Source organism: Montipora foliosa, chromosome 13 (genome assembly GCF_036669935.1).
Source record: "Montipora foliosa isolate CH-2021 chromosome 13, ASM3666993v2, whole genome shotgun sequence".
NCBI lineage: Eukaryota > Metazoa > Cnidaria > Anthozoa > Scleractinia > Acroporidae > Montipora > Montipora foliosa.
The window spans coordinates 35,463,421-35,479,944 of NC_090881.1; the positions used below are offsets into that span (position 1 = coordinate 35,463,421).

Consider the following 16,524-nt stretch of genomic DNA (forward strand, 5'->3'; position numbering starts at 1 on the left):
TTTTGGAGCTGTCGATGCCGTAGCGGGTCATCGTCGTTTCTTAAACTCCTTAATACGGAGTTTAAGATCTACGACGCGACGGTAACCGAAACGTCATTTAAAATTGCGAGTTCAGGTTTATTAATCGTTTTCGTCATTATGTCGGTTTAAAAATGGAAATTGTTTAGCCAGGAGATGTCATAAGTTCTATGGAAAAAGGTTTGTCTCTGACTCTTGATATTTTTATGAAGGCTTAAGAATTAGCCGAAACGTCTGTTGAAAAATATGAAGAGTCACATCAGAGGCAAACCTTTTTCCATACTTCGATTTGTCTTATTGTAACTTCTAGAAACTAGCACAACTTTCCAGGAACTGAATTAAGAGGTGCGGTGTTGAAGCTACGACAGAAAATTCAAATTCGCTGCTTTGTGTTCACGTTCTTCGTAAAACTTGAGATTTGGTCATTTCACGTCGCAGACGTGAAAGAAATGTACAAAAATGAGAAATGCACGTGAAGAGCGTGCAAGCTACTGGTTTTGTTCAATATGCAAATTTGTGACGTTCTCGTCGCCGTCGCTGTCGTCGTTGCTAAAGCTTCCCGTTATACCATTACCGCGACAGCGCGTACTTTTGGCTGTGGACACATTCAGTGTTCTTGGCGCTGACCAAACGAAAAGCGGACTCTAAGGACGAGGAAGGTTACACCGGTGAAAAAATAAATTGTCGCATACTCGCTGGACATTCTTCTTCAAAGAGTCGAACCTACGACCGCCTGATTGCTACTTCGGGCATTCGACCCACCGCTCTAGATCAGGAGACTCGTTGGGTTCAGGCCATCGAACTACAGCTAGGTTCATTCGAAAAATGTCCCGCCATACCCGCTGGGATCTCAACTGTCAAAATGGAGCGTATTCACGATTGGTACTGAAAGAGATGAATCTCCTCTCCCCCCCCCCCCCCCCACTCAGTTAATGTTGAACGTGCTCAGCTGCATCCAGTTAACTAGCCTACATTCAAACTCGCTTACACCTTGGTCAACTCGCCTACGTAGGCGACTTGACCTAAGAAATGTCAAACTTTTTCTTATAATTTCTAGCGTTTAACGAGAGCTGGGATTTGAACAGTGAGTATCAGTGAAGCTCCAGCTTGCGAAGGAGTGCATTGGACAAATTTTGTTTTCGATCGGTCAAAATATTGAAAATAATAATGCAAAATGGAAAATAACAAGATTTAGCGTGTTGGTGTGATATGTGATGAAATATGTGATCTATTTAATGACTATAAGAAATGTTGGACACTGACTTATTTGAACGACAAACGACGTTCTCAAAAAACTTGGTAAAGACGTTTCGACCGAAAACCTTCGGTCATCCTCGGTTCGAAGGTTTTCGGTCGAAACGTCTTTACCAAGTTTTTTGAGAACTTCGTTTGACGTTCAAATAAGTCAGTGTCCAACATTTCTTATAGTCATTATGCAAAGTCCTGACTGCAATTTCAGCATATGTGATCTACTGACTGTTCAGATTCCAAAAATGAGCTTTCTTCGTTGGCCAGATATTGTTGACTCGAATGCAAATTCAACCGATGAGCAAACGTATAAAGTACTCTTTTTAGCGTGGATTGAAAGTAATTAACTGAATTGGTGGAACCGAACTTGCTTAGTTTAATTGAATGAACTGAACTAAGTTCTTCATTTGTCATGAAGCTAAACAGCGAACTCGTCCACGTTGGTGATCAAACCCGCAAACCTAAGCGAGTTCACCAGTAGGTGTAAACTAGTTTGAACGCAGGCGAGCATGACCTCGTTTAGTACCAACATTGACTGGGGGAGGGGAGGGAGGAGGGGTGGAAGAGGAACAAGTTGGTAAAGAGAGACAACGGTATTCTAGTGTCCCAATGTAGTTTGTCTAGCATTGTACTTTCAGGCGACAATTGGAATGAAATTGTTGAGACGTAGCTTTCTCTAATAGTCAAAGAATGTGGAGTATGTCAAAACTAGTAAAGGAATAAATGGATGGATCTACGAACAACTAGAAGGTCCTTTTTAAAGGATGGTATGTTTGTTGATAACACAAATAAAGAAATCTATAATTTCAATATTGATAAATTAAGAAATTAAGAAATTTACATTTTTTATATTAATTAATTAATTAATTTAACCTGTGCTCCGCTGCATGGACGGACAGTGGGCACACTTCGGCCACCTTGACGGCGCGATTAGGCCATTTCCGAGTTCATGTCTGCCTCCTCTTCAAAGCGAGTCTAAGAGCGAAGTTTTTGTGATGGTAATTAGTTCTACTTTACATATGAATGAAAACTAATTTTCATAACAAAAACTTCGTACTTAGACTCGCTTTGAAGAGGAGGCAGGCATGAACTCGGAAATAGCCTATTACGCCTCCAGAGAATCTTGTTTTCCTTTCATTTCGATTTTTCGGTCGGCCCAGAGAATTCTCTTTTTTTAATAAAAACCTTTCTTTTGACGCTGATTTTTTGTTATACTTTGGTTTTCGTTGCACAGATATCATTTTGGATTTGGTAATCATATTCTTTGTTTTGTGCGTAGTCTTCTTGCTCTCTGCGATTGTCCTAGTAGTTGTCTTGCGCAGGAAAGAAAAGTCTGGGTAAGTGTAAGAGAAAATCCTATTTTTGCGTTCGAGGAGAAGTCATTCTAATCGGGTCAGTTCCGCGGGATGTCCCTCGCGTATCGATCGTGACGCCATACGATTTCAGCGTTTGGACGCCATCTCGTGCTGGCAAAAATAAACTCGATCAGGAGCCCATCTGGAGCGTGCAACTTCCATACAGCGTCTGTGAAACGGCGTTTTCACAAGTAGGTTTATTTTTAGACTAGCCCTTCCCGCAAATTAGGTAAAAAAACAAAGGCAGCTCCGGTTCGGTGACCCTATGACGTCAGCTTAATTTCTTGTAATTGGTCATCGGGCTCCTGTGGGAGTCTCATTAGCGGGAAATTCAATCTAAAAATAAATCGGTCTGTGAAAACGCCGTTACACGAACACAGTAGAGTTGTAGGCTCCGGGTCATGGGTTCCTGACTCGATCTCATAGGATAGTGTTGCAGCTTCCCCAAGGAAAGTAAAGCGCTCTTGGACGAGGTGACCGTCCAGTAATACCAAATGCCTCATCGATGACAAAACAGGAATTGAACACACGGGATACAGTGTAAAAGATGATCTTTTGTTTTCCAAATTTTCAGGATTTCATTTAAAAGATCCTTCGAATCTGAGGCCGTTGCCAGTCCCTTCTACGGACTTGGTGTTTACTCGCCGAGCTCCGAGAGTCAAATGTACTTGCCTGGACGCCCGTCCATGTATGAAATGGCAACCATCTTGGTATGTTTTTAAGCTTTTTGTGTCAATCATTAGGACGCTCTCGTAGGAGAACTACGGAATAATATGGTTGGGTCAAGTTTACCCTATTCTTTGCCTGTAAGGTTTTTAAATCGCGACGCTTCCAATTTGATTTTTATCTTACCGGCACTTTTACCGCTGTTGCTGTCTTTCCTCTCGAGTAAAAGCTAGGCCAAAAAAAAACGATTCTCTTTTCTTTCAAGCGCGAGGCTGCGTTTCCTCCAAATTTCTAGGAGCTTTTTTTATACGTTAGCGAAACGATAACGCCCTTCCCTGGCTTTGCAATTAGACTTACATAGAGGTTATCAATCAGATAATCACAGAGTGGTGTGTTTTCAGTTATTTGTCTCTATAGAAACGATTGCGCGCACTCGAAAGGAATCACTTCGTGGCAGAGAGTGTTTTGGCGTGGAAAGAAAAAGTGGCAGTAAAAACAACGGTAAAAGTAAAAGCAAACCGAAAGTGGCGCGATGAAAATCGTATGCTAGCAGGGTACTTATAAAGAAACAAGTGGAAAACGGTCTTAGAAATAGGCCAGTTTCGTATTCTAACGGTTGGAATGGATCTAGCATGAAATGGAGGCTAATGCGAGCAAATTAATTTGCATTTGAATAGATTTGCCCGCATTAGCCTTCATTTCATGCTAGATCCAGTCCAGCCGTGAGAATTCGAAAATGGTCTATTATGTAACATCATGAAAGCTAGCAAATGTTTGATCCACAGACCAAGCTTGAGAGAGGCATGGGTCTACTGCCGAGATGGCGTTTCCGGTCTCGAATGAGAACGACCCACGAAATTAGCACAGAATACTTCGTCAAAAGTATTCTTGGGAAAAAATAGTCGATAGCGTACCACGAGACGAAGTACAACATCCAGTAAATAAAATAAAATAGAAAAAATAGATAAAAAATCTTTGGGAATGACTACGCATGCGCAGGGGTATCGCCAGGCGAAGTAAAAACGACGTAAAACGACGTAAACCGAATCTCAGTCGGAAGACTGCCGGTGGTGCTCATTGCGGACTATAGAAACCGAAATCGTATGAAGAGACAAAGAAACTGTTATGGTTGAGAGATTCAATACTATCTCCCTACTAAACCACTTCTCACGACGAAGTAAACACTAATCTTCGGGTATCGACTATAATACTAAGCTCTCTTTTTCGCCGGTCAAGTAAGTAAAGATTGCGTGACTCTCGAAAAGGAGGTAGCCTTCGGGGAGAAAGCCTTGGGGAAGAGTTTACATCTGATTTTATTGCAATCCACAGAGTGACAACTCCGAAAATGACGGTGCAGGGGAAAGTAGTGAAGATAGACAAACGTACGCCGCGTTGACGGAGAGGACAAGGGTCACCGAAACGTATCAAAACCCTGCCTATGAAGAGTCTGGTTACCACAGTCTGGAGAAAATTCACGAGTACGAAAAGTTGGATTCGACCTTCAAGCGAGGACCTAGTGATCCTAAGGAAAAAAAAAAATAGTTTTCACATGACGTCACGGCGACCAATTGGTGTCCAAAACAAAGAATATGCAAATACTCTTTTTTGTTCAGTAATCCAATATGGCTGCTGGTCGTTTGAGTGAAAACGCTCCATGGACGTCTTCTTCTGCAGTGGAAGCTCAAACGTTTTTAATCGCTGCACTTATTAAAAGGGAGCCTTCTCTTCTACTGATAGATAAATTTAAACTGGAGTAAATGATGTTTGCAATCAAATGTGGATTAAGTTTGTACAAAAGAAGATTCTGCTACTTTTGTTTTCAAGTTTTCGTTAGCATACATTTTGTATAATATATGGTCATAGGCCAATGCACTCCTCATATATCAGTGTTGGAATGCCATACTTCTAAACTGATGATAAGTAGTTGTTATTATTAATCATTTTTGAAAGAAAATGCCTGAATACCCTCATTCGCAGAGTTTTCCTTGATTTCCCACTCTAGCGAGAAGGAAAGTTCTGTCACGCATCCGCGTCACGACATCGACCACTTAAATGCAAGGTCGTTTCCACCCTTCCGCCATTGGCAAGGTATGGGTTAAGTCTGCTTTCGAGCCAATGGAACATTAGGCCGACGCTTATCTCCGGTTTCTGTAGCACGAAGCGACTAGGAGTATTTCTACTCCCCCCGGATGGGATGCTAGTCCATCGCAGGGTTACCCACAGCATTAAATTCGCCGGTACCCCTTTATACACCTGGGTCCGGTTGTTCCAAAGTCGATTAACTTAGCGTAAACTTTGGTTTCAGTTTTGAAACTTTTTGGTAAAAGTTTTTATGCTTCATGCTCCATACATTCTGACTGATATTGTTGGCAAGGCATTGTTCTGGGCGAGCTCCGTTTGCTGGGACAAAAATAATACCACATTTGTTTGGGATATTTTGGCCAAGCCCTGATGGGCTAGGCCGTTTATTGATAATCAGCATGGTAACCTAGGAAATACCCAAATATAGAAGACATGATCCCAGCAAAGGTGAGGGGACACCCGCCATCCACAAGAAAGTAAAAATAGGGAGGGTGGGGAGGGAAAATTGATTTGACTCTGTTAAATCAGCCTCCGCCTAGCTTGCACAAATTTTGAATGATCTCCAGAAAATCCCGGATGACAGAAATGCCCAAACTGTAACATGGGAAGCATAAATCCATTTATTTCCACTGGGCAATAAATTTCCTCTTTCGCTTAGTTTTGTTTTTCAAGGTTGACTTCTTCTAATGTAAAGTTTTGCCAAATATCAGGGTTGAACAGTAGTTGGGAGTAGAGAAATAAATTCCTTGGTTAATTTTTAATCTGGGATTAGCGTCAATTGGCTTTTGAACAACCGGGCCCTGGGTGGAGAGAGGCACCGTGAGAGTAAAGCGTCTTTCCCAACTGAACACAACACAATGTCCCCGGCCAGGGGCGCCCGTTTCTCGAAAGTCTCGAAAACTTTTCGGGCCCGAAAAGCCATTTTTAAACTGCCAACCGCTTGTTTTGGAAAGCCGATCTTTTAACGTGTTTTCAAGGTAACAAAAAGAAAAATAAGTGTGAAGTTTGACGACTTAAATCCTCTCTATTCTTGAAATACAAAGGGAATTGCGACACCCGAAAAGAGCCCGTAAAGTTTCGGGACTTTCGAGAAACGGGCCCCTGGGGCCCGAACCCGGACCACTCGCTCAGGAGTCGAGCGCACTAACCATGATCCCACCGCGCCTCCCACTCGTCCGCCATTGAGCAGGCGTTAAAATGGTGAAATGGTTGTGCGCATGCGTGATGTGTTGGCCACACCGGGTTGGTGTTATGGTGTGTCACCTTGCTTCTTTTGTTAAAATTCAAACTGGTTAAGAGTTTTCAAAATTATTCGTCCAAATTTCTAGGCGACATCGACGAGATCTTTGCAGAGATTTCCTCTCCTTCTCGTTTATATAAAGGGGAATCAAAGAAGCCTCAGCCATGAAGGATACTCGCTGAAATGCTTAAACAACCATCTTTTGCTTTTTCTTTAGTAGTCGAGATGAAAAACAAAGAAATTCGGCACGCATGAATCGACAGCGATTCACTTTTACGAGCTGTTTGTACTAGAACATTTCTAGAAAACTGTTTAAGCATTAGAGTACTTTTTCCTATCCACAGCTTGCATAATATGATCTAAACGTGAAAGGGGGCTGGGAGAATTCGAAACAGTTCTCGAAAGTTATGTAAACCCGAGACGCAAAACCCTAACCCTAACCTGCCCCACCCCCCCCCCCCCCCCCCCCCCCCCGAGTGTTTAGATCAGGTTATGCAAAAACACGAAAAATTATTCTAATAGTTTAATAAAATAACTTCCTGTGGGAAAATCAGAGAGCGTGACGTGACAGCTATGTTTACCAACTCTCATGCAAGCACGCTTATTAACCAATGAGAACACACGAGGCCACTGAGAAAGAAAGCAACTTCTCAGTACATGGACAACGAAAGGAAAGGAAGAAATAGCTCGTTTTTTATCCATGTATATTTAGCTAAATATTTTCATTGCCTTTGGGTGTCTTTTGTAGTGACTGTTTTACAGTCAGACAATGGTTGTTTATTGGTCGTAAAAGAACCAATATCTGATAAAGAACACTTTTCCATTGTCGTTTGACCAGTAGCACTTCTGCGGTTGGAAAGATTACTGATTGTGACTGCGCTTGAGTTATCATTGAAGTGAAAACCTGTTTATAACAATAAAAAGGTGCAGTAATAGCTAAAACAATCAAATCAGTAGCTTGTTTGTGAAGTCGCCAAAAGGGTGCTCCTCTTGTTGTGAAGTTTTGAGCTTGACATCCTGCATTTATAAGCTACAGTATCTCTATTTGACTTTTCACGCAAGTGAAGATTGCAATACACGAAATAATATTGTGGCCCATCAGATCTTCAAGAACAGGAATCATTGCAGTTCTCTGAAAGGTGTGTCCAAGGCTTCTATTAAACGTAGTATGCCCTTCCTAAGTCTCAAACCTGTCTGCTTTACGGTTTTTATGTCAGGAGGATAATTACCAACTTGAAACTATGAAAGTGTATACATTTTGCTTGTCTAGTTGGAAGCGATTTAATGAAATTGACATTGAAAGCGCACAGCAGAAAGTATCGCTCGTTGACTTCAGTGCTTTGTAAAACATTTGGTGATAAAGTAGTTTCGCTTTCGTTGTTTCATAAAGTGGTGCTCTGTATGAAAGAGAGGTATCTCGAGGGCAACGTAGGTATTTAGGAACAGATGCATCGCATTCCTAAGAACTTTCCTTTTGGTTATTTTTTGAGAACTTTCAAAACTTTGTTCGTGCCATGAATCACGACATGTGATTTCCTACACTTATCAATTCGTTTGATAATGCCAAACGTTCTTGTTTCGCCGCAAGAAAAGTGGAACGAGACATTTTTGGCCGCGCGAAAAATGGGGCGAGACAAAACAATAGTCTCGCCCCATTTTCCACGCTGCCAAAAGTTTGAAAATCATTTATGCCGCTTGCAACGCAGGCTGTGTGTGTTTCACTCTACATCGACGCAAAACCACAGGTTTTTTGGAACTTAAACACTTCATTCGTCTGTATTTAAATTAATCAGTCCGGGCCATAACCATTTCTGGCTACTTGATGACGTCACCAAGTAGGAAACTCATTCATTACTCTAGTTCGCGCCCGAGCGACTTTGTTCCGTACCCTTTCCATTGAAACCTTGCAAAATTGCAGACGACAAACAAATACACACAACAAGCAAAGAATTGATGGGGATCGAGGTGAAGAGACAGAGAAATTCAGATCAAAAGTCGGGTGAAGGTGCTTGTTGCGAAGTTCTCGATTGAGGAATAACCTCTCTTTCGTTGAAGTTTTCAGGTATGTAACATTTGATTCCTAAAAAAATATTTTTCAAAAATAAGAATAAATTTGCTTCCAATTGTCAAAATTCCAGTCGAGTGCACGAGGTTTTTGCTCGAGTGCACGGAAGTTGAAAGTCTGTTAGTGTGCAAACTACCCTTACAAGGCCGATTCCCTTTCTTCAGATCTATCGGAGTGTCGTGTAAACCGTAGATTTTAAACATACGTTGTGTCCGGGCATTTAAAAGCTAAGGTCCAATTATTTATCGCACCTTTAAGCTTGCATTATGTTGCTGTGAATTTCAGATCAACATGCAGGCCAACAGAATGGCTTACTGCCGCATTGCAACAACATGGCCCCCACCAAAAAAAAACAAAACAAGCTTCTTCTTGTTTCCAGTACCCCTCGGCCAAATTTGTTTTGTTTTGGTTTTGATCTCAACCAATCACAAAGCTCGAAACCGATATCCAGAAATGGTTATGGCCCGGACTGTTAATGTAGTCTATTTTACCAGGTGATGATTTTATTTGTTTTAGCGGGAATATAGTATGGTTTGTTATAATTGAAAACGCATTAAAAATGAAGTGAACAACACCATAACACGAAACCCGATAAAGTGAGCTAACACCATAACACGAAACCCGATGTGGCCATCACGTCACGCATGCGCACAATCATTTCACCAGGTTCATTGGCAGCCATGGACAGCTGTTTCAGCCAAGTTACAATCTCGTTCCCAGAGCCCACGTGTCTTTTGGTCAGGGCCAAGACACGGAGCCCTGGAATAATAAATTTCAGGAAGTCCAAGATTTTAGGAGTTCCAGTTTCACCAAAAAGTGCAACAGGGCGATCATTAGAACTCAATGGTTTGAATAGCAGCGACAAATCTTCGTGTTTACAACTTAAGTTGGAAATGTTTGCGCCATATTCGCAAATTACGAGCTATTTTACACCGGGTAGTTTACGCATGAGCAGTTTGATAAATCAATCAGCCAATCAACGCAGTTCTGAAAATGGATTATTCCAGAGCTCCGTGTCTTGGCGCTGACCAAGAGATACGTGGGCTCTGGGGACGACATTGTCCAAGTTAGGCCTAGCTCATCAACTCCGTTCCCATGGTCTCTTGTCGCAACGACAATGGACACCCTGGGAACGAGGTTGCTAGCTCATCAGTATGGCATAGTCCACGTACCAGGCGGGTGCCAGTGCCGTTCAAAGAGATACCTAAAACAGCCGCTTGGTAAGTTGGCTATGAGGCCTAACAAGGCCGAAACTGTTGTCCATGGCTGCCAATGAACCAGGTGAAATGGTTGTGCGCATGCGTGACGTGATGGCGACACCGGGTTCCAAGTTTTTTTTGTTATAATTGCATTTTTTTGTTCATTATATATGCACAAGCATGACCTTGAATAATCTACATAAGGGAGGACAGGAAGGAAATATGCCGGCATAGCCCAAAATTCCGTGGCGAATGATTTTGTTCAAGTGCGGTATTTTCTGGAATTTTTCTATTTTAATTACGTCTCCGTGACGTCTCATTACGTCTCCGTGACTCAACAGGGAGACAGATGGGCATCTTAAAACTCGCTGGGCATTTACTATCGTTTAACTTTCATAACTGTTCCTTTTTTTAGATTGTTGGCAACACGAATCTGACCAATATGAGAATCCTAATTGTGATTTATCTACTGTTTCACTTTTTTCTTAGGACGAACGCCTGTACGGAGATCCGAGTGACAGCCGAGGATAAATCGGTAATCATCGGCCGAACACTGGAGTACGGTATCGACACATTTTCGTACCTCATTGTAGAACCCGTGGGATACAATCACGCTGCAGAACTAGCCAAAGGCTGTCCTTTGCATGGAGATCGTTTGTCTTGGTCGAACAAATACACTGTGACATATATAAACGCTTGGAAGATGATTAATTTGGCTGCTGATGGGATGAACTCCGCTGGACTGTCAGCGGGCGCTTTGATGTTCCCTGGCTTCACGAAATACCAGGTAATGCCGGTAGAAAACACATAGATCGTAAATGCTCTTCTTATTACTTAAAACCGGACGTTCCCGATGCCCCAACCCCGATGCCCCAGCATTCATCTTCAGACGTAATGTATGTAAGGTTTTCGCATTCGTGAGAAAGGCGACGAATGCGTAACCAGAAAATCGATAATTTTAGAACCCTCATTGGAAAGAATTGAAGAGCCTCAGTGTCGCGAACGTTTCTGAGAGGCGGGTGGGGAAGGGAGGTTCTAGGAGCATCCTCCTCTAAAAAATTTCTATTTCTAAAGGACTCAAGAGGCTTGGAAATGCTATTCACGGAAGTGTCTTCTTGTTGCATTTTTTTTCAAAAATGAATAGTTTACCGGCGATTTTTTTCACATTTGTTATGTGTTAAAAAGAGTTGACAGGCCTACACGACTCCCTTGTACGTGTTCTGGTTTCTGTTGCCTTTGTCAATATTTTGCTCTCTTGAGTACATATTTGAATGGATGCCTCTTTTAGGCGGCTCCTGTAGTATTCATTTAGCAATAGTTTTTGCCCTATGAGGCTTTACATTTGAATCTTTATACTGCTGTGTGATACGTTTTCTTCCAATAAAATAGTTGGTCTCGAAAGTAATGTTTTTAGTTTCTTGGTGTTGATTTTCTCAGCAGTAATGTGAATGTGACCTTATGGCGTCTCTCTTTTGCGCCAATTTAATTCTAGGCTCGACCGATATATTCATCGGCGGTAGAAGCGAGTGATATTCTGTTCTTAAATGTTTGACCCGGACCCGGGTTCATTTTGTTTTGTTTTGTTTTTTTTAATTTCTTTCACTCGTTCTTCTGACTTCTTCAGCGTGTTTTGGTTTGTGGCCATGGTCATTAGCTGTCCTCCTTGCACCTCTGGAGTTAATTCGTTCTCGTCGATGCTCTTTCGATATTTGATGCCGATGTCTTTTAGGTCGCTTCTTTGTCGAGGCATTAAGATAACCCGACTCTAGATGAAAGTTCTCTGACATATTATTTGGTCAGGCAAGACCGCAGTTTCGATCCTATCATGTGGATCTCATCAGTTGCCGATAGCTTGATTTAAGGTGAAGAGCTTTGTCCACTACAAAGTTTTTGAGACAAAAAAAGTTAATCGTTTTCCTTTCTAATGCGTCTTGACACTACGACATTAAAACGACCAGCTATCTTTTCGCTCTTAGGATCTTAGGATCTTAGGCTCTTACGATTAAGTTAAAAAATACGGCTATTGCCTTAGCATGCGAAATGTTCATTTCCGGGTTCCGTCCGTAAGCTCCCTCATAATTCTATCATGTTTTATGTCTGCCTTTTGTTCTTTCACGCAGAACTCTTAGACAGTAACAATAACTTAACCGTGATGCGTCAAAGTTATTCAAGACATTGGCCAAATTTATACTAGAGACGAATTATCCGTCTAGACGGATAATTCGTTTAAATATAGATCCGACGAAGAATTTTAACGAGTATTTTCGACGAAACAGTTGCTTTACTGGACGCCATCTTGAAATAGGCATTCCAGGAAACCCTGCGAAAATATAGAAACCAGTCCCTCTCATGTGGATACTTCGTAAAAAAACCGTCTACGTTTCCGTCTAGATATAAATTTAGAGATGGATCATCCGTCTGTTAGCATGTCTTGAAAACGTGCTAACAGACGAATCAGCCTCAGACGAATTTTGCTCCATAATTCGTCTTCGAACCGAATTCATACTTAGACGAATTATCCGTCTCAGACGGATAATTCGTCTCTAGTATAAATTCGACCATTAGGAGCCTTTGAATCGGAGCACGAGGACGACTACGATTATGAATTTTCCGTATTAAGCATGGGCGTAAGGTTTGGAGGCCGACATTTTTCGAAGTGCGCGTGCTCAGAACGGAAAAGTCGTACTCTTATTCGTCCTTGTTCTCCGATCTAAAGGTATTTTCGTCTTTCGTATGCAAACGCTTTCATTAAAAAATTTCAAACAAATTTGATCAGAAACATTTCCTGTGGTTTGAGTTTACAACGTTGACGGCTACGGCATTGGCAACCCCACAAAGCAAGAATATTATTGGTTAAAAAAAAAGGGGGAAAATACTCGTGCTGCACGTGCGGTACGCACTTCAGTTCATTTCTTTGTCCAATCTCGACCTTAGAGCTCTTCTCTTTTGCGCGTGACTGAGGTAGAGGAGAGCTCTAGGGAACCCTGAAACAATCTCGACCCCAGAGCTCTTCTCTTGACTGAGGGAGAGAAGAGCTCTGGGAAACCCTGAAACAAAGTGTCTTCTCATTGGTTTTCGTGAAGAGCAATCAAAAGGGTCTCTAATTGGTGCATTCATGTTAGCACGAGGAGTGAGCAGGCGTAAGGTTCAAATACCCCAGCGCCTCGTGTAAGTTTTGTGGTGACGAGAATGAAACGCCGCTTGCTAAGGCTCCCTATTAATAGTTCGGAGATGAAACGGTTGCCTTTTGTTCTACCACAAAGAACAATTGAATAATAACAAGCAGTTAATCGTGACGCATCCCACTTATTCAAGATATTATCGCCCGGGAAACTGAGAATAAGAAATTTATTTCTTCATTTCGGATACAAACGCTTTCATAAAAATTTCTAAACAAATTTCATCGCAGACAATATTTCCTGTGGTTCAAAGCTATTAGGGAGTTTAAGAAACCGACACGACAGCTACCCCGACGAAAACGTCACTTCAAATTATAAGTTCGAGCTATTCTTAGTATTTCATGATTATTCCATCTTGATTATATTATACAAAATGGGCGAAGTGTCCATATAACTGGATTGGTACGGACGGATTTGAAGTAAAGACTGAGACTGACAGATTCTGCTGATCACTGTAGTTTGTCCAAGTTGTCGTCAAAATCTTAAATTTTGGTCATTTCACGTAGTATTTTGCATGAGCATATTTTTTTTGTTTTCTCTTGGGACCATTGTAAGTACGAAGAGAAACTGGAAACAATCCTTATGCAAGATTTGGAGGGGGGGAGGGGGGCGGGGGCGAAACAAAGAGTATTATGGTACTTTCTGAAGTGGCCAATTGGCCCTTTGGCCTCGCTTTCAAAAGTAAAATTCAAAAGAATATTTGACCTTGAACGAGGCCAAAAGAGCCAATTAGCAATTACAGAAAAGAAGACTAAAAAAGGCGGCCAAGGTTTAATTTTTCAATGAACCATTCATTTTTACATAAAAAAGGTGAAAAGGGAAAGTCTTTTTATGAGCCAAGTGGCCCAATACGCCTTCACCTATGGCCGGTTTCCATAGCATGAAGCGGACTAAAAGTATTTCTACTCCCCCCGGGATGGGATGCCAGTCCATCCCAGAGTTACCCCCAGCATTAAATTCGCCGGTACGCTTTTATACAATTGGTTGGCAAAAGGCACCGTGAGAGTAAAGCGTCTTGCCTAAGAACACAACACAATGTCCCCGGCCAGGACCAGAACCCGGACCAGTCGATCCGGAGTCGAGCGCACTTAGTCTAACGACTTTGTCGGCGCCTCCCACTTTATTTTTCTATATTTACTTTAAAAGCTTATAGTGCATTTTTCGCGTAGTAAACGTGTTTGTTTTCTCACGATAGGAAGTTCCTGCCAGCAAATGTGGCGACGCGGTATCACAGAAGGAGTTCATCCTCTGGCTCCTGGGAAACTTTGGGTCCGTACAGGAGGTGAGACATAGCATGTCATCTGGATCATTTCCCCTGGTATTCGGTGGAAGTGTTTTGGGTACCGTTTTTGAGCTGCACTTTTCGGTGATAGACAAAACCGGCGATGCCATTGTCATTGAATACGCCGAAACAGGAAGGCAGGTGTACAATAACACACTGGGTGTGATGACCAACGCCCCTCCTTATGACTTCCATATGCTAAACCTTCGTAACTACGTACAGCTTTCGAAGTACAATAACGGGCCATTGGTGTTGGGTACAGATGAATTCCCACCTACTGGAGAAGGAAGCGGGCTACTTGGAATGCCCGGTGACTTGACCCCTCCTTCAAGGTTTGTCCGTGCAGCGGTGCTGAAGGGATTTGCCAAAACGCCTAAGACGAACACAGCAGCGGTTAACTTGGCTTTTCACGTCCTGAACTCGGTCAACATTCCTCATGGGGTAATAAACAAATCTATACTCCAGATGTTTGGCGATTTCACCGTTTGGTCGGTGGCCAAGGACCTCACAAACAACGCCGTTTATTTCCGTGACTACAACGACTTAACCGTCCGTGTGGTGTATCTTAACAACGTCCAACAAGAAAAAGTGATGGCGATTAAAATGTTCTCAAAGATTGCAGGATTTCAAAATGTCACAAGTGATATGAAACCTTTGGGCGATGCAAGGGAGGATATGACACATGATGAACTGTGAGCTTGGAACTCGCACACTAAGATCACGTTTTCTGGTGTTTAATTGTCTTTCGGTTTTAAAAGAATAAAACACAATGAAGCACAGCACAGCACAGCACAGCACAGCACAGCACAGCGTGAAAGGAATAGTCTGTGTGCCATAGAAGGACTAGCCTGAATTAAATGAGTGGAGTGTAACTTGGTCTAAAACTATGATACGTGTGATTTCAACATCGAACGAGCGCGCAGTTACCACTTTATTACATCCAACTAGAAACTCATCCATTTTTTCTAAAAAAGCAAAGTTCTGGGAACAAAAGATACAAAATTCGCCACACAATGGCTTTCTTTGTCTTTCATTTTCCTTCAATTTGATTGATTATTTCAAACAAGCCTTTAAATCTGATTGGTTGGAATTTGTTTTAGTGTTCCTTTCTCACTGGCTGCGGAAAATGTGCGATTTAGAACAAAAATTAGTGCAATCCGTGAATTAATCGCAATGCTGGGAGCCAATCAGATTGCAAGGATCTCCAGCAATTTCTAAATTAATAGAGGCATCTAAGGTGGTTGTTGCCCTTGTACATCATTAGCCAGCACAACTTAATTTACTATCTGAATAATGATGCCTAAGCATTTAACACCATCTACTTTGTAAGAAAATTGACAAGCTGAATAAAGATATCAGCGTCGTAAATGCAGTAAGTATTGTGGTCTGTAGAATACTTCCGTTCGTGATAGTTCCTCTTTTCCACACAAATATTCCACATGTTAATCAAAGCACTTGAAAGTTGCCAAGCTACAATCCGGGTCAAAAGACTTTGGGACACTTGTCAAATCTCGGGCGAAAAGTAGAAAATTTACTGTATATGCTTCCATCGTTATATAAGCAACGTGTGTTCTTCTTTCGCTGCCTTTTTCGTGTTGGCCCCAAAACCAACATTTGACTTGATTTACTTTCATTGTTCATTTCAGTTTACAGTGTCCCCAATTAGCGCTCTAGCGCTAGAACGGCTAGACACTTAAATAAAGTTTCTTTCCTTTCCTTTCCCCAGACAATGTTGAAACATGCGAGCGCTCGATGAACGGATCTTGATTTCGGAGACAGTGAAAAATCAACATTGTATGTAATAGAGGGGGGGGGGGGGGGGAAGCGGGAACCAGGATTGTAGATTACGGGGATATAGCTACCAATGCAACCACTTGCAATGAAATGCACGGGTTCCCTATTGGTTTCACACATAAGCAGAGAACTTTGGTTTTGTAACAAAAGAGCAATCGTGACACGTCACAATTATTCAAGATGACGGGAACCACGAAATTTGAAAAACGAAACAACCGATTATGAAATTCATTTCAGCATGATACAAACGCGTTTTTGAAATATTTTTCATGATACAAAATTTTATTCTAAACATTACTTTCCGTGGTTTAAAGTACTGGCAGTACAAATTAAAGAAAAACGGACAGCTTCTATTTTTGCGTTTGTTAGCTGTTTTTAGTGATCTTTACCAAAGAG

At 41.8% G+C, this 16,524-nt stretch overlaps 2 protein-coding genes across 3 annotated transcripts in view; both read left to right on the top strand.

The window, feature by feature from the left end:
• Positions 1–5,257, top strand: part of LOC137983331 (uncharacterized) — an 8,921-nt gene extending 3,664 nt beyond the window's left edge. For both annotated transcript variants that reach the window (XM_068830534.1, XM_068830535.1), the window contains exons 4-6: positions 2,501–2,603; positions 3,196–3,331; positions 4,617–5,257. In XM_068830534.1, coding sequence (XP_068686635.1) covers positions 2,501–2,603; positions 3,196–3,331; positions 4,617–4,829 — 452 coding nt within the window. In that variant the 3' untranslated portion in view covers positions 4,830–5,257. The remainder of the gene's footprint in view (positions 1–2,500; positions 2,604–3,195; positions 3,332–4,616) is intronic.
• A 2,267-nt stretch (positions 5,258–7,524) lies between these two features.
• LOC137982382 (penicillin V acylase-like) lies at positions 7,525–15,702 on the top strand. Its single transcript, XM_068829500.1, has 3 exons — positions 7,525–7,748; positions 10,289–10,660; positions 14,248–15,702. The coding sequence occupies exons 2-3, from the start codon at positions 10,316–10,318 to the stop codon at positions 15,028–15,030; spliced, it is 1,128 nt and encodes a 375-aa protein (XP_068685601.1). The 5' UTR covers positions 7,525–7,748; positions 10,289–10,315; the 3' UTR covers positions 15,031–15,702.
• The last annotated feature ends 822 nt before the right edge of the window (positions 15,703–16,524 follow it).

What these genes read in the sequence shown, in the direction of transcription:
- LOC137982382 (XM_068829500.1), top strand. Translation starts at nt 10,316, where the DNA reads ATGAGAATCCTAATTGTGATTTATCTACTGTTTCACTTTTTTCTTAGG. An exon ending in CTGGCTTCACGAAATACCAG is followed by an intron (nt 10,661 to 14,247) that starts GTAATGCCGGTA and finishes TTCTCACGATAG; the next exon opens with GAAGTTCCTGCCAGCAAATG.